At 37.5% G+C, this 19,161-nt stretch overlaps 1 protein-coding gene across 1 annotated transcript in view; it reads right to left on the reverse strand.

Annotated features, from left to right (window-relative positions):
• slc2a13a (solute carrier family 2 member 13a) overlaps positions 1-19,161 on the reverse strand; it is a 59,489-nt gene that overhangs the window by 6,742 nt on the left and 33,586 nt on the right. The window contains exons 4-6 of the mRNA XM_079868545.1: positions 13,352-13,460; positions 2,079-2,242; positions 1,134-1,254 (exon numbers count right to left, since the gene is read on the reverse strand). Of these exons, the coding sequence (XP_079724671.1) occupies positions 1,134-1,254; positions 2,079-2,242; positions 13,352-13,460 (394 nt within the window). The remainder of the gene's footprint in view (positions 1-1,133; positions 1,255-2,078; positions 2,243-13,351; positions 13,461-19,161) is intronic.

The raw sequence follows: 19,161 nt of genomic DNA on the forward strand, positions 1-19,161 counted from the left end.
ACGGGGGCAGAGAGGACACTGACAACGCGCTGACAGACAGGACCAGGTTACTTTTGAAATGAAACAAAGTTTCAACTTTCAAATTTGGTAATTTTTTAACGAAATTTAAACAATAAATACCATTTTGTGGCTCTTTAATGTGTCTGACAGATCGCTGTTGTGCCTCAGTTAAAGCTGCTCGTGAACCAATCATCTCTTCCTTCTAGTTAATTTATAGCATCAAATAAACATAAATGAACGTTGTTTTAACCACGGAAAGACGTCAGTACACACCGTTTTTCAAGTTCAAATCCTCCAACGTTAACTCCCCTGACTGCTTTGTCGGACAAAAATGGTGGATTCGGCGAATGGCAGATTATGATTGGTCAGATCGCCTGTCAGTCAAACTCCCTGCGAAGGGTGAAATTCTGCAGCAAAGATGGCATTGCCAATGCAATCCACCTGGGGTCAATGGTACCGGCAGATGGTGATGAGACAATGATGTGGATACTAATGGTATTCATAAGGTCCCACAGTTCCACTGTTCCAATTGTACAGTGTTCCTATTATCTCTGAGCTGTCCTTGTGCAACTCATTTTCATGCATCTCCCATAGAGGCTTGATATTGATTTATATTCACTTTATTCCCGTATGAATTCCCCAGATCACTATATAGCAGTGATTGCTAAACTAGGACCCATGAAAGGTATAATCCATCTCTGTTCTCTCTCCATTCAAGTTATACCCACCAACAAACGTGTTAATTGCCAAAAATGAAATTTCTGTCATCATGTAATCGCCTTCATGTCACTCTTCAAAGTTACACAACAGAATTTTAGCTTTTGAGTGAATTATCTTTGTAACTTCCTTGGTCAACCAACTTCTGCAGAAAAACCATGCTGATCAAGAAGCTTCATCAATTGGCTGACCAAGGAAGTCTTGCACATTTAGGAACTTGACTCATGCATGCTCTGGGGAACTGTCTCTTCAGTCACTTTTGTTACATGCTAAATGACAAAACACCAAGTAACAAGACAGCTGTCACTATATTGGAACTGATTATACTATATCCTATATAGTGTGCTTATGAATTATTCATATTGCCTCTAGCAAGAAACTCTATAAGATAACCATGCCCATTAAATCATACTCACAGATGTGTTATGCAGCTGGAGTTGGGTGTCGTGGGGTCTGTCAGATGTAGTGTAACAGGAGGGGAATGTTGGGCTGACAGGAGGAAGCCAACAGACAGGACACAAAGACTCAAAACCGTACCTGTACACAAAGATTGAATCAAAAATACATTTTCATATATAAATATATATTTTGCCTTTTTTTTTTCTCGAAATGTTCAAAATAGCATTTTAAATGGCAAAATGTGGGTGAGACACGGGCAAGTTTTCATACAGGGAAGTTGTCACAGCAACTATATCTTTGTAATTATATCTTTGAATATCTATGTATATATACATATATATATATATATGTTTTCATTTTATCTGTTGGCCAAACTAGTTGGTTTATATGTTTGCATATGCAATCTGATCGCACAGCAATTCGTACATATTTTACGAGGTGGCTAATTCGTACGAATTCATATGGCCTCACTCGTACGAATTCGTAAGATTTTTGCTAAATCGTACATATTTTACGAGTTGCCCAATTCGTATGAATTCGTATGAATGACCTACCCCTGACCCCGCCCCTAAAAACCTACCCATCACTGGGGTTAAGACAAGTCGTACAAATTCGTACAAATTGGTCGTGAGATAGCGTTGGCATATACCATTACGTTTTCTTACTGTTTCATGAATTAAATGTTGCTAGAATTGTAATAATACTAATAAATTTGCCCCAATATTACTGTTGTACTGTATTACTTTTTTATTTATTTTTTATAAATAAACGCAGCCATGGTGAGCATAAGAGACTTCTTTCAAAACAGTAAAAAACTCTTGCTGACCACAAACTGTTGAATTGTACCCCCCTCCCCTCTCTATATAAAAGGCAGTAATGTTAAATGTCAAAATCCAAAATAAGTGTGGAATACACTGGAATATACAGTATATTTTGCTTCTTGAAGTATGTCAAAATCTTACCGAAGATGCTTCCCAACGTAAGTCTGCGTCTGCCCACCCTTTCAACCAACCAAACGCCCAGCAGAGTAAATAGGAAATTTGTGAACGCTGTTACAGTCACTAGCCAGATGGCCAACTTGTCATCACGTACTCCTGACATCTGCAGAATGGTGGCACTGTAGTACCTACAGATAGGACGCAAAGGGAACATATATATATATATATATATATATATATATATATATATATATATATATATATGAATTTCTGAGTACAGTCACATTGCATTGTGGGTATTATTCTTCAGAAATAGTAACAGTATATGCAATTTTGAACATAATAGCCAGACACTTTAGTTACTGCTTCCTCTCTGACTGAGCCAGCCAATCAGTTCCACTTCACCCATGTAGCATTAGCCAATGAGATCATGGCCTTGCAATCAACTCATCCACCTCTTTCTGGCTGATGTCATCTCATCTTTTTCAGGTAAAACAGTCTCCTTTTTTTCAAGCATACTTGCAACTAATTGCCTCTCGTTATGATTTTCAGGACTTTAAATCCTTCAAATATCTCTTTCATCAATGAGCAGGGGACAAAATTAATTTTTAGCAGTTACTGTTACTTAAATCAACTGTTATGCATGAATGTGTTTTAAATCCTCCTTTACGATTAAAAACCTAGAATTTTTAGTCATTCTGTACAGTAATTAAGCATGTACTCAAAAACACAGACATGCACTCGCCTGTAACATCAGCACTTGAACGCTGCATAATGGATGTGAAGTTAAGCCAGAGAGCGAAACTCGTGTTTTTCTCGACTCAAAGGATTGAAGCAGGAAACCATTTATTAACCCAAAGTAAAATGCCATCTTTCTGTTCTCTTTCTCTCTCACACGCATTCACAAGGGATTTGCATTATTATATGCAGCCTTAGTCTTGAATGCCAAATTTTACAATCAGCTAATCCAAAAATGAAAATTCTTTCACCTATTCAGTTTCACTCATGTCATTCCGAACTTGTATGACTTTCTTTCTTCTGTGAAACACTAAACAAGTAGTTTTGCAGAATTATCACGCAACTCCATGCAATTTATACAGTACAAAGTGAATGGTGACAAAGACGTAATTTTACCAAAGACATACTACTATTAACATGAATCGGAGAAACTGCAGTGTGAAATATAGTGGCTCGTGCCACATTCTAAATAAAAGGGCCAATTGCCAATTGGTAAAGTCATTGCATCAGTGTGGCAACACAGCACTTAAATACCCTCTAACCTCAACCTACACCCTAACCTTAACCTCAGTATAGCATTGGAAGCACATCCTGATATATAGTGTTACTGTTTTGTCGTGACTGAATCCAAATCACGGCAGTTAGAAGCTCTTGAAACCTGAGACTCACGCTATCGGAGTGTAAGAAACAACATTTATTGGACTGTTTTTATATGTGCTGATTTATATGTTATTTATTTTGGGTTTTGGTATTTCCCAACTGAAATAGATTTAGAGCTTGCAAAATAGCTGCCTTTGAATTTTTTCCTGATTTTGTTTGGCTTGGATTATGCCTTACTATAACGCTTGAAAAAAGATCTTTTAAAAATCCATATGGGAAAAATAAATGGAAAAAAATATATAATTCGGGAACCAATGCTGGAAAATTACAAAACTGAAAAAAAAAAAAAAAATCTTGATATATTGTCCCAGGGTTTATTTCAGAAATCTGGACACCTTATTGTTATACAATTCAAGCAAAAATGCATGCTAAGTGTATAACAGAACCGAATATATTGAATACAGTTGATTCATTTAAATGAAATCCTGTGGTTTTTGCAGTACCAGAAACCTCAATGGAAATCTGAATATCCTGCGAAAAATTTAACAAGATACAGAGATTGTATGATGAAAAAAAGAGAAAAGAAACAATGCTTTCAGTCTACCCACTGAGAAAGTATACTCTGCTCCGAGAGTGCTGATAAGAAGAGCTGCTGTGAAAGCACACATTTGGGGTATCTATTGTTTGGTCTACTGTGTCAGTTTTAAAGAGTAGAAACATTGTTAAATTAGGCAGTTCCACTCTGTGCTCAGATTCAGCAATGAGACTTAAAAAATGTCAGATCACAGTAGTCGCAATGGTTTCCTGTTACTTTTAGGATTCTTTTCTTTTTTTGAATCCAAAATAGGCTTTAACTTTTTTTTTATTTGTTTTGATTTTAATGTAAAATATGACCGACACAATCTTGACATGTTTCAAAATATTTAACCTTATACTAATGCTTATTTCCTTCTTGCTTTATTGATGCCCACTTGGATACTGGTTAGTATTACATTTTAAATGTATGCTTGTTAATTCTGTCTGACCAGTAAATACCTGTGCACGGATCTTCACCATCCACCAGATTGTGTGGAATTAAATCGCTCTAATTATTTCCATTAATGCAGCTCTTCAAACCATGACGTCAAATGGTCTCAGCTGTGAGACGTTGAGCATTTAACCAACCACTCATTAAAAAAGGTCATTTTGGCAGCTACTCCAGATTTAACAGGAATTAATTCCTACTTTCGTGAAGACTGGACTACCGTTGAGCTTTTAGACGTATTTCACACACGCATCTTGTTTGCCTGCAGACTCAGGCCTCTCATAGGAGATTTATCACCTTCGCCTATAGTTCTCTGTTCACAGTATTCCCTTGTGTGTGTATGTGTGTCTGTGTGTGTGTTTAAAGTGCTCTGCCTTGATCCTTAAAAGCTTCCTGGATCTATTCCATTGGGTTGATTAAAATGTGAACCTTTGGTTGCCCTCAGCAAGGGTCTTTTTTGGGGGGAAAACTCATTCCCTAATTGTCTCTTCTATTGGCCACAAATAAGCTGGATAAAAAGCCCTGATAAAAGAAGGTACATCACTGTAGTACAAAGACAGAGAGATGAGGTATTGTTTGTGGTAATAGTAGTGTCAAAGGTCAGAAAATGAGAAGAATGGCTCCTAAGTTACTAATGAGTTTTCACGCAGGGCCAGATGTCTTATTCCCTGGACATCATGGCAAGGTTTTTTTTCTTTTCTTTTTTTCTTTTTTTTCTTGTTTCAGAAATCAGTGATTCTAGCAGTGGGTCAGCGACCCCTGTAGGTTTGTTTAAATTACCTACACTGCCCATCTACTGGTCTTCAAGCGCTATCTTAAGCCCTTAAATTATGTTAAAATTGAAAAATGCAAGAGAAGGACTCTAAATAGCATGTGCATACTGGGTAAAATGATTTTTCGAAGTTGTGAATAAAACAAAGATTACTACTTTTTACAAGAAAATACTATTTCAGCCTTTCAATTTAAAAATATCATGTTTATTCAGTGTTCCTTGCCATTTCTTTGAAATTGTTCAATTTACTAGCAATTTCTGATTGAAAATCCTACACCATTTTTTTTTTTTTTAAATATCTGTTAAATAATTGTTAAAAATATCAAATCCCTAATTGAGTAATGTCTAACTTTATAGTTCTTTATTATTATTTTTCCAGATCATTACTCTTGACAATATAAATAGAGAAAATACTATACTAGCTGGTCACAGTGAGCATCCATTCAGGTGCATTGACTTACTGCTTCCTGGAAATGATCGATGGTTGAGAGGATACATGGAGGCAGACGGATGTTTTGCCACTAGAGTTTTTAAATGTACAAACAGGGTTGCCAGGTATGCACAACAAAACAATGCAAATAAAAAAAATGCAAATTAAAAAAATGCAAAAAAATGCAAATTAAAACTATCCCAATCACTGCCAAAACGATCCCAATCGCGTTCCAGGTTGGGTGAGGGTGTTCAATACGAAAAACTAAAAAGAAGTCTAGAAAAACTACCTGCGGCAACAGTGTAAAAGTAGCCCGATTCCATGGGAAAACCGCAGACCTGGCAACACTGTGGACAAACCTAAAAGTGAAGAAATCCCTATTTAGCATTTCCACAAATCTGAAAATATTTATGAAAAGCATAAAGCTGCCATACAAACATTGATCTATCACAAAATATGTATGATAATTTCAACAACATCAGTCCATCACGACCAGCTGAATTAGAAGCACTCTGGTATAGAAAGCCAAAATAGAAAGCTGTTTCTTGGCTTTTATAGCTTATGTAAGCTGGGTCCTTAATGGCGATAGTTAAAAGATTCTCAGTGAAGCTGAAAAATAGAAAAACAAGACAGATTGACCTTTAGAATTATGAAAGCGCTAACGAAGTCACGGTTTTCTTTTATCTATAGTACCGCTAACTTCCCTGAAAACGCCTCGGCGCACAAATGAACTCAAAGATAGACATTGAGTAGGAAATGGCAAAAGCCATGGACTCATGCCAAGGTGTAAGATGGATTCTTGTCTGAAAATAGCAACTGTTTGAAGAGCTCTCGGACATAACCCTGCATGGCAAATTCACCCCTGACTACTCGACGTGAGTCAGGGAATCAACAGAGATGTCAGATGGTGTGCGAGGGATGGGGGGAGGGTTCTGATGTGGATAGAAGAGGTAATTGCTGAGTGTTTGGACGAGATAAAGACTGGTGTGGTCAATGTCTAGACTGGATCTCATTTGAAAGGGCTAAAAAAATGTCTAAAAGAATCACAAGTTTTTGATCTTTTGAGAAAAATCTTTATTCACTTCCTTTATTCACTTACTTTGAGGATCTGAAACTAAGCTGCAACATTGACTCTACCTGATGTCAGACAGACGAATACATTTGAGCACAGATGCGGATGAAACACCATACTAAAATACTCTAAAAGTAACTCCTATGAGTGAATCAAAAACCATCCAAGTTTGATTCTTGATTAATAAACGTATTTTTAGATTAATTCACTAATTGCAGTGACATTATTAACCAACGTGGTTGAACACCAAATTTGCGACAGTATGGTTTCGGAAAAACAGTCGTGACTAGCTAGTTGATTTCTTCAAGGATCCATCGTAAAACGACTTACATTGTTGTACAGGATACGCACCCCTGACCCAGTCCTAATTGGAGCAGCTTGTTGTGATTGTTTTGTAAATCGTAAACTTTGTTTCGTTATTACAAACTTACAAAAAGAAGCATTCATTGAAGGAGGGGCCAGTACAAACTGTTCTGCAAACATAAAGTGAATTTAGCTCTGAGGTTCACAGAAAGGCTGAAAAAATGGCAATCAAAACTGAAATATGACTGTTTTGGCACAAAATAAAACCACATTGGCGTTTATGATGGGATTACTACAATATATTTCTTAAAGGAATAGTTTAATCACTGTTAACGTGAATAAAAGCCTATTTTTTTTATAAGGTATTAGTTGTGTTAAACCAGAAATATAGAAGTGTACACAGATACCAGATAGCAGACACTCTCAAATACACTATGTTCTCTCGTAAGAGACTCCCGCTGGCCAGCAGACTGCCTCTTTCACTCTAGGCGAAGGTACACACACCACACACTGACATTTAAGTTATGAGGCTTTTTCAAAGGTCTTACTGCTGCCACACTCCACCGAGAGAAAAGTGAGAGTTCAACAGCCATTTGTCTTTCTTGTACACACTAAGGCCTTAGAGGCAGCATTATAATGACTGAAACCTCAACAACACCAACACTGGGCTGTGATTTCACAGAATGTCACAATGACTAGCCTATGTGTGTGTGTGTGTGTGTGTGTGTGTGTGTGTGTGTGTGTGTGTGTGTGTGTGTGTGTGTGTGTGTGTAATTACGCAGTGGGTTTAATCACACATCACCAGAAAGCTGCTGTCAGCCATTTTTCAGAGCAACAACTGTGTTCTATAACTGAACTGACACCTTAAAGGGTTAGTTCACCCAAAAATGAAAATTATGTCATTAATGACTCATCCTCATGTCGTTCCAAGCTCGTAAGACCTCCGTTCATCTTCGGAACACAGTTTAAGATATTTTAGATTAATGACTCACCCTCATGTCGTTCCAAGCTCGTAAGACCTCCGTTCATCTTCGGAACACAGTTTAAGATATTTTAGATTTAGTCCGAGAGCTTTCTGTCCCTCCATTGAAAATGTATGTACGGTATACTGTCCATGTCCAGAAAAGGTAATACAGACATCATCAAAGTAGTCCAAGTGACTACAGTGGCTCAATCTTAAGTTTATAAAGCGACGAGAATACTTTTTGTGCGTAAAAAACAACAAAAATAACGACTTTATTCTACTATTCATTTCCTTCTCTCTGGGCCTCGAGTCTTTTCACGTAGTATAACTGTGTAGCGCATCTGTGTTGTACGTCACACGTAGGCTCACTATTGTCCAACGCTGGTCATGTGTGTGATGCGTGTGACGTACAACCCAGAAGCGCTACGCAGTTATACTACGTGAACTAACTTGAGAACTCTAATTTATATTATAAGAGATATAAAACACAAAATAATAGTAAAAGCAAATCTAGAGGTTTTTAGCATATTTGCACGTAGTTTCTAGGGTGTTTTGGGAGGTTTCTTGGTGATGGTTTCCAAAAAGTCCATCACCAATCTATGATTTTGGTGTTATGACAATAGTGTTCGTTTAATTGGTTGTGGGGTTCTGATGTTCTGACTTAGTGTTACTATATTACTTAAATATAGTTTAATTAATGTTTATTAATGAATAAAAGCCTAAATTAAATATGTTCATCATTTGTCTCATTATAAAACCTGGATTAAACAGTTTGATTCATATGGATTACTATTACAATATCTCAATGTACTATTTAAAGCTGTACAATTTTGGTTGAATGGCCATTTAATAGCAACAAAAATGACTGGACAAAAATAGAGGATTTTATGTTTTTAGTTTTATGGGTTTGGAACGACAAAAAGGTGAATAAATGATGACAGAATTTCATGATTAATTTTTAGGTAAATAAACCCATTAATGAGGTTCACAATATATCATGGCAAGAAACAAATAGGTTGTCTTTTTAAACCTTAAGAAGAATGTCGTATTTAAAATGTTCATATTCCTAAAATATGGAAGTTACATAATCTTTTTTCCCAATGAAAATCTCTCTCTCTCTCTCTCTCTCTCTCTCTCTCTCTCTCTCTCTCTCTCTCTCTCTCTCTATTATAAATGAGCCTTTTGAAAGGGTTTTTGCATACGGACTGACTCACGGAGCAACAGATTGCTTGTGCTGTGTTTGGTTGAATCTCGGACACCATCCATCTTCATGATAAACGTGATGTAACAGGAGTGAAGGGATATAATGGAGAACAGGCTGAGAGCAGTTGGACTTGTACTCAGCACTGAAGCCAGTGAGAAGTGTGTGTTAGAGAGAAAAACAGGGAGACGCTAATAGAGAGACAGACAGAGAAAGAGGTAGAGAGAAGCAATCCCATGGGGACTAATCTATTTTAATAATGAAAGGAATGAACATTGTTTCGTGCTTAGATGGTATACGGTATGTACACACACTGATCTGAACACACATCAAACAAACAAATGATAGACTTTTTGAGTTAGGAGCATGGATTAAATGATCAGGGCAGAAGCATCATATATATACATGCATGAATAATTCACATTAAGATCTAAAAGATAGGGTGAATTTTCATTTAATTTTGACTTTAAGGGCAAGTAAATCCGAACAGAAAACTCTGAAAACAAAAAGGAATATACAGATGTGCGAACAATCGAAAAAGTGCCTCAAGATAATATGACTAATATTGCGCATTCTATATTGAGCCTCATTTGACTGAAAAGGAGGCTTGTTTGTGTTGAAAAACAAGACATAACAAAGACATGTTTATATATATATGGAATAAAACACATGGAATGTACTGAATGTCAGCTTACTTATTGAGTCTAAGAGCATGATCTATAAGTCCAAGTTGAGAACTGTAGTTCCAATCACTGCTATGCTATATTTGTAAATTTTGGGAAACGCTGAATTATTGAACTATGTTGGTAATGATGGATCTTGGAACTATAGCTTGGTAACTATGCTTTTGGGAAACACACCCAAGATCAGAGCTTCTTTGTTTGTCTGGTCAGTGAACAGACTGTGGGAGGTTCACAGCTGGTAATTATGAATCATGCACAACTCCATACGAATCACAAAAACACAGAGCGCCAAAGGCCAGTGGTGCCAGCACTGTCACAAACCCAAGGAACAAGTCATGGCGTACCAGCAAGAACGAAAACAGGCCAAAAATGTATCACTAGAACCAATCTGTTTTGCTGATGACCACTAGCGACTGTAACGAGCATCCATCTTTATTAAAACGCAGAGATTCCGGATTGCTCTGCCTGTTTCGGCAACAGGGATTAATCTAATCATTTTATCCAGGCACAGATGAGGCTCAGTTGCCACACACATATACACATACAGAATGCCATCTCAGAATCCAATGACAACCCAACATCAGCAATACTGATTCCTCTACAACCCTTCAGACTTGTTTAAATGTTAGCACTCTGGTATTAGCATGCAACGACAATGTTCTATACTAAATAACACATTAATTATCAATTAGGGCATGTGAATAATGGCTTGGGAGCGGAGTAACGGGAGATAAAGCTGTTTGCAGGAAAGCAGACTAGTTCAATGTCTCATTGGAAGGAAGCATTAGCACAAGCTTATTACAACAGCAGCATGGTCAGGGCTTCAGCCTACACAGGGGTCTTGTCCATCAGGAGGGGATGCTTGTCACTGATAAAGCAATTCTATGTCTTTGTGTTCAGATCAACGCTATCTCACGACCAATTTGTACGAATTCGTACGAGGTGGCTCACCCCTGTCTAAACCCCAGTGATGGGTAGGTTTAAGGGCGGGGTCAGGGGTAGGTCATTAGTAAGAATTCATACGAATTGAGCAACTCGTAAAATATATACCATTTAGCAAAAATCTTATGAATTCGTACGAGTGAGGTCATATGAATTCATACGAATTAGCCACCTTTGTTAAAAAATGTGCAATTCTTTTGAGGAGTTACATCGTCACTGTCGGATGGAAATCTTTCTTATGAATTTTTGTTGTCATAAATAATTACCATTGGTGACCCTTTATGTCGGTCTGTGGGTTTTGCGAAAATTTAACCAATGAAAAGAATTCAAAAGAGCTTGCGACTAAACCTCGTAACGCCATTGGATCCTCAAGCTGTCGGTAAAACCTCATGAAATTCTGTGATAGATGCTGTAATTACAGTGTAAGGGCAGCCATTAGTAACATAGGCAAGGCAAGGCATGTTTATTTATATAGCACATTTCATACACAATGGTAATTCAAAGTGCTTTACATAGAAGAAATTAAAATAATCAAAAGAAATAAGAATAATTAAAACAGTTTAGAATAAAAAAGAAAAGAAAATACAGTACAAATAGTCAGACGAACAGTGGCACAGTGCTCATTCAGTAAATGCATAGCTAAACAGATGTGTTTTGAGTCTGGATTTGAATGTGACTACTGAAGGACCAGATCTGATCTCTTCTGGAAGATTTCTAGCTGATGTGATCCTAATGATCTGAGTGATCTGTTGGGTTTATATTAAGTGAGAATATCTGCAATGTATTGAGGTCCTAGGCCATTGAATGATTTATATAACAGTAATAATACTTTAAAATCAATCCTAAATGTAACTGGGAGCCAGTGTAAAGACCTGAGGACTGGTGTGATATGTTCATATTTTCTGGTTCTGCTCAGAATACTGGCGGCAGCGTTCTGTATGAGCTGCAACTGTCTTATGGTCTTTTTGGGAAGGCCAGTGAGGAGTCCATTACAATAATCCACCCTGCTGGTGATGAAAGTATGCACAAGTTTCTCTAAGTCTTGACTGGAAACAAAGGATCTAATTCTTGCAATATTTTTCAGATGATAGTATGCTTTCATTTTAGTTTATAGATTTAGTTATTGCTTTGACATGACTACTGAAACTAAGGTCTGACTCCAGCGTCACACCAAGTTTCCTGACTTGATTTTTAGTTGTTTGACCCCTAGAGTGAAGGTGTGCGTTCACCTTGAGAACTTCATCTTTGTTTCCAAATGCAATGACTTCAGTTTTGTCTTTGTTTAACTGAAGAAAGTTTTGGCAAATCCAACAGTTCACTTCATCAATGCATTGGCACAGGGAGTCAATGGGGCTTCTAAACAGTTGAACACACTTTTGAAAAATGTCATGTGGAATGTGGGAAGTGTGTCAAGGGCGCAGGTTAATGTTTTAAGGTGCTGTACGGATTCTTCCAAAATTTTGCCATGAATTTCTTTGAAATCAGACATAGTGACTACTTTCTCAGGTTGTGGTCCGGTCTGTCTGACCCCAACTTAAGGATGTGCTGCTGATCACCGATATTATTGATTATCGTATAGCAGTGTAAGATTTGGATGTGTGCTTTTGGATGTGTGCTTTTCTGAACCAAATTGATTTTTCCGGCTGACATCAAATTGGCACACGACCCCCAAGGCATTTGCTCCATGAGAGGTATTGACAAATTCTTCGTGCAGAGGTTAAGCTTGACAGATAACACATCCCACAACAAGACTTCCTGTGTACAAAGGATTGACATCTGACAATGCAGGAACGATTGAGGAGTAGGGGATTGTGGGTAAATATGAAATAGCACATCAGGTTAACCCTACTAAACACTACTTCATACATGTGTGTGAGTGTACCTGTCAGTTTTAACTGCTACACTGTCTGTCTAAACCTGCTTTGGACAGATTGATTGACAACGACAGAAGGATAAGAATGAAGGTGTTTGATTGACCGAGAATGCCATTTTAGGATCCATCTGTCATGACCTGTCATCTTCCAAAATGACAGCTGAGAAATAAGTAAACACACAGTCACACACACAATTTTCCCCTCTCCCTCCCTCCCATAAACACTTCTCATTTTGCCATGAGGGGTTGCTTAGCAACAGCACACATTCCGAGATTGTTTACAATGCTTGAAAAATAGTCAGTGAATAAGGAGCAAAAATGACAAGAGATCACGAAGAGGAAATCACACTTTAGAAGGGTATCCATTAAAGTTAAGCTAAAATGAGAATTAAAGGCACAGTCACATCGGTGAATGTGAATGAACAACTTCTGAATTTTGAATCAGTTGTGAAACAGTCTGTCCTCCTATATAAATGAACATCTATGTGTGGCATTTTTTAAAAAGGAGACATATTTGAATCAAGATATATTTGATAATTATATTTTGTAGACATACTATTGCTTTGGTCCAAGAAACCTAGATTGGCATTATTACAGGCTTTACATGTGAAATGCAAAGAACAAAAAAAAAGCTAAAAAATAGTACTTCAGTTGAGATTCAAAGAACACCTGAGAATTGAGTGAAGGAGACTTACATGACCGTGTTGATGCCAGAAAGCTGCTGGAACATCTGGAGTCCACAACCCACAATGAGAGCACGGCGAGCCGGAGGGTAGGTCAGCATGCGCCAGATCACTGGGCCCTCTGGAAGCACAAATATAAATACATATTTACGTCAACATGTAGACTTGCATCAACAACAAGAATGACTCACACATCCTATTATGAGAAATACCTCTGTCACTGTTAAAGCCCCATTTACACCGACAGCGATTAAATTGATTAAATGAGATTTGAGAGCTATGGTGGTTTCATGGCTGTAGATTTGGGAATGGATGGTATTCAGTATATGGACTGAATTAAAGCCCTTTTATAACGTTACAAAACGACCGACAATATGAGCTGCACCAGGAAGAAGCAAAACTGAGAAATGGTAGTTTGACACTCATTACATTTACTAACATTTGCTGTGTGTCTTTGGCTGTAAACTGTACACAAACACATCTTTTATTTTTGTATTACATTTAGAAAACCTTCTTATATATTGAATATTTTATGATTCATTATTTAAAATCATGAAATTCAAGTGTATTGTTTGGACATTTTTATTCAGAGGACAAAATCTAGTCAACAAAAATTCTCTCTTCACAGTGTGACCAAAAAAACATAACTTTTAACACAATATGTTTGAAATTAAAATGGCTGCCTACTCTTAGTAAGCTGATATCAAAGGAGGCTAATCCATGGCATTAAAATAAGCACATGCATTTGTTCGTTCTTTTTCCAAGACAATGACATGAATTAAATTGATTTCAAACATTTAATAAGAGCAGCACATAGGTTATTACAGAAAAATCATAAGTATATATAGAGAAAAATAATGCCATAGGGGTTTGGAAATGACATGATGAGAAAATTATGACAGAATTTTCATGTTTGGGTGTATTATAATTCTATACACTCCCACACATAAACCTCTATTGGGAGTGAAATTGTGCTGTGTTAGTCTGATATTGTCAGAGGAAGCTTGCAGGTTCTCGTGTCGAGTGATGACTGGATATTCTCCAGAGACAGCGACTAGAGGTGCTTATTTGATTACCGCTCCAAACTCAAATTTATGAACCACTAGGAATAGGACTGTACAGAGGAACAGTGCTTTTAATGAGACACTAACTTCATCCACTCAGACATGCAATCCTTACTTCCAAACAAAACTGGCAAAACATCTGTGTGCCCTTTTAATCTAATTGCAGTGGGTTTAGGGAACATGGTAACTAAGGAAGCCCCAGAAGTCATCATGGAAGTTATACAACAAATTTGCATCGTGTCTAAGATGATGTGAAGAACTACTTGGTTTCCTTAATTATCTGTTTTAAAGTTCAACTTTCAGTCAGACATATTTTTCCCCAACATTTTTTATTGTATTGTACGGGCGTTGCTAGAGATTTTTGGTGGTTTCTTACTGGCCAAGTAAAAGCAGTCCACTGTGATATTTTGGTCTCTAGATTCAACAAGTCTACAGCTTGTTAGTACAGTAGAGTTTTAACCAGTCAGTAAACATCTGGTATTGTGTGTAACGACTGAGACAAGTCAGACACAAGTATTTGTTGTAGTTTAACAAACGATATTTAAAACTCACTCTGGGATCTGTGGCCCCATCCCCCCAAACAGGGCAAGAAGGTCTTAGTTACCATGACCACGATCAGATAAGTTGGTTTTATGACTGTTAGCAATGTGAACAGGGCCCCTGCCACAAGACCTACAGACATTAGAACAGACTTTCCTGCATTCATTTATCGATGAACTGATTAACATGCATCCCAGAACATTTTGTGAATGATTTACTGTCTTGTGATGTGTCTTTGAATACTATTATCTTTTGATACTATTATCTCTTTGATACTATGTATTTTATTATAGAACCAACGGTCAATGTAGCCTCACCTATACCATGTTTGGTCTCTATAAATTGGTGCTTTGAAGATCGGAATGATTGTGTACATGATATGCCGATAGCTGCGCAACATATTAGTATTACAAGAATCTTTCTTAGTTTCGTCATCAGAAACCAATCCAGCTGCACATGCAAATGAGCACGCTTAGAACAAAGATTCATAAATCAACCACAGAGGAATTTTCCCGCTTGGAAATTCCACCCTTCTCATTGGTCAAGCAAACCCAGAGAGGTGGGGCCTTTCTCAGGCTTTATTAGAGACAAATTCACAGTGACCCTCCTCTCTCTTCTTCTGGCTCTCTACTGCTGCTTCTTCGGGTGGCAGGCTGTGACCACCACCTGCTATGCTTTCACTCTCCCAAAGGAATCAGACTGTATTTTCTTCAATCCAACTCAGAAGAAAACTGCAACCTTACCATCACTGAATGGGCAACGATCAACTCTCTTGGCCTTCTCGGTACGTTCAGGGTGCCGTGCTGTCCAGTGTGGCCCCAGCAGGCCCCAGGGCAGCAGGCTTCGACTCACAACCAGCCATGTGCTCACTCAGGAGAGAGAGGACTCTCTCAACCTCAACAGCATCAAGGACAACCTCAGGAGTTCAACGTCTTCATTCAATGCAGAAGAAGTCCATTGCAACTCCCATCATTTGCCCTGCGTGCTCTCTCTTGCCCAGGGCCGGCAGGCCACAATCTGCCCTCCAGCCATGAGAACAGCGTCGAAATAACCATGCAAGTTCATCATATCTTCTCCATCCAGCGGAGAAGAAAACGATTGCAACTTGTACAGTAACATTTTACACTCACGGACCCATCAACGACTTCAATTTTCAACCACTTCAAGAATTGTGTCCACTGCACAGACCATGCAAGTATCCAATATAGCCTATTTGAAGAAGGCAGAAATTGATTTCATCAAGTGCAACATGTTCCAGGAGCAACATCTTTGTTGATCCTGTAACAACATTCCAATCAACCAATCAGATTTGAGGGACAAGTTTACAGTCAAGTTCAGCCTTACAACCAGGATTAGGTGCTTTTAAGCATCATTTCCCTCTTATTTAAGGGATAAGTTATGAGTGGGGTTAGGTTTAGGGGTAGAGATATGCTTAGAACAAAATGTTCAGATAGGAATGTTGTTCCAGGATCAACAAAGTATGTTGACCCAGGAACGCTTCTAACTCAGCAAAATCAGGACATGCTTGAAGAAGGGTTGCAAATGAGCACTTGAATTTTCTCTTAACCCTCTGGAGTCTGAGCTGTTTTCTGGGCCCTGGAGGTGTTCTGACATGCTCTGACATTTGTGCTTTTTTCAGTTATTTATAAACATGTTAATGGCAAAGGTGTAAATTCACTCTATATAGCACAAACAGGGCTACCAAAATATCTGATCAACATGCATGTATATGTTTGAATTTTTAAGAGAATAATGTTTATGCGTGCTTATTGGAAAAAAATAAAATGAAAGTTGCAGAAATAAGGCCATAAAACACATACTAAATATGTGGCAATAAGACTTTTGACTAATGGATGTGGTCGCCTATAGTTTTTTCTTCAAAATTATGTGAAAATAGTCTTGCTTTATCGTTCACATAAAACCATACATTGATTTAAATTGATGTAAAACAGGTTTTGCTTGGAAAGCCAATATGCGAGGGGGGCGTGAACGAGGAGTGGTTTTCACCTTGGATTACATTGTCCCACCCACTCTGCATAATGACTCTGCATAATGAGCCATTCATTCAGGTGTGAAACTGACTGAGCCACAATGAAAGGACAAAAGATATATTTAGAAGAAGACTTATATTGACCATTTAAGATTTTGCTTACATCTATCTGTAAATATGTTTTGCTATTTTATTAAAAAGGTTACAATTACAACAATAATTACAATTTCAACAATATTTCAAGTGTACTCTTTATTTGTAAAAAAAAAAAAGATTATAGGCCTACATTTTATCTATGTATTCATTACTTTGAATATAGCCAACATTGGAATGGCTAACATCTTAGTTGATGACTTTATTTTTGACAAAAATAGTAGGCTATTTTATATATATAAATTGCTAAACAAAAGCTTATTTGACGAGGCAGTATATTCTACAGTAAAAACTGTACCCAAATCTATTAAACAAAATGTTGTCTTTCATATTTCGCCTGACTGTAACGTTGTTTTCATGAAATATTAGTGCATATTGTTAATTTGCCGTTTAATACGTTGCTTATACAAATAGCCTACATTTTATTTCAACATATTTCAGTCGATTTTTACTCATCTCAGTCTAGCAATACAGTTTGCTAAAACAACATCATTCATTCACAAACTCGATATAAATTTAACTTCTGGCAAAGATGAAATTGATGATAGGCTTTTGACTCGCGATCTTCGCAGTGAACGCACCGGAGAAATGCACATTTATTAGGCTACATATTTTGTTTTGGATGGTTTTGTTTAGAACCAGCTTTCTGTAAATATATTTCGATTTTTTTTAGACATGTGAGGCGAGTAGGCTACGGGTTCATGATGATCTCCAGTTCAGACCTTATGTTGTGATTGCCTATATTTACTTTAAATCCAGGAAATTTGTTAATGAAAAAAATATTAAAATTAAGATACAATTGATACAAAACGAAATTCGTTTTAAAGAAAGGATTTGTACTTTCTGTTTTGAGGTCTCTGTGAATGTTTGAAAGTCTTTTAGTGCTTAGAGCGCTCGCGTCCATCATGGAGAACTGTCACAATATTGTTTTTTTCCTGATAAATGCGAACACGAAAAATAAAAGACAAAAGACTTTTAAGTAGAACTTACTCCGAAATTGTGTCCTCGGCGGAATTCGCTCTTCAAAATGCTGCCGTTCGTCGTCTGTTATAATCTTCCTCTGAGGAAACAACCCGGTATCGTGCATTCTTCCTCGCTGTCCAGAATAATCTGAAGGGCGTCTTCACCGGAGAAACGAGCCATACTCAAAACGCGATGAACTATCAGTAAGTCTCATGAAGAAACTGTGTTTTTATGGCATTGATGGGGGGGCGTATGCGATGCATACTAGATCAGGTAAACTATTTACATGTGAATCGCTCCGGGGGCGGGGCGGCAGCAGCTGATTATAAAGATAATGAGGCAGAAGGGAAAACTGTACCTCTCCTTGCTTTCAGACAGATTACATGAGTTGAAAACATTTGTTTTTTATATAAATTACTTCATTTACAAGAAGAGATTTCAAGCTTCATAAAGACATATCTCACGTGTCTGTGTGAGAAGTATTCGCTGAGTTATGGTTCATTTTCGGACGCGTTTCAGAATGGACTACACGGAGAGAGAGAAGGCAGAACTCGCTTCGTGTTTATTTTTCTTTATTTGGCGAAAAGCACAACACTTTGTTTTTATTGTGAGTATACACAAAAATAATACACACTTAACAGGATCGATTGATGTATAACACAAGCATATAAGATAAAAAGTAATATTTTTATTTTATTATTTTTTTTCACTGATAGGGAAAAAAACGTGCCTATCGCGCCGGCGCGATAGCCGACCTCAGGGGGTTAACATACTTTACACCCTTAAATTTGCAAAGACCTCCTCTTCATCTCCATGGAAACCATTTGGCCAGTTAGCTTAGCTATTTATCAAAGGGTGAGACATTAACTGAAGCAGTGAAATGTTGGCATTACGGTTATTGTTGTTGTTGGTTGTTTTTTTTACGAGAAGGTAATTATTTTCCTTTTGATCCTTACCATCATGGAATCCCCAATTATGTTCAACTGCAATGACACAAGCCCGGAAAAACACCTTTTTTCTTAAACGCCCCTGAAAGCAATTAGAGTGTGCACTCTTGACTAGTGTGGCAGGAGCTTCTTTAAGTGGAAGTCATTTTACACGTCAATTACTGT

This window comes from Squalius cephalus (genome assembly GCF_949319135.1).
Source record: "Squalius cephalus genome assembly, chromosome: 4".
NCBI classification, from domain to species: domain Eukaryota; kingdom Metazoa; phylum Chordata; class Actinopteri; order Cypriniformes; family Leuciscidae; genus Squalius; species Squalius cephalus.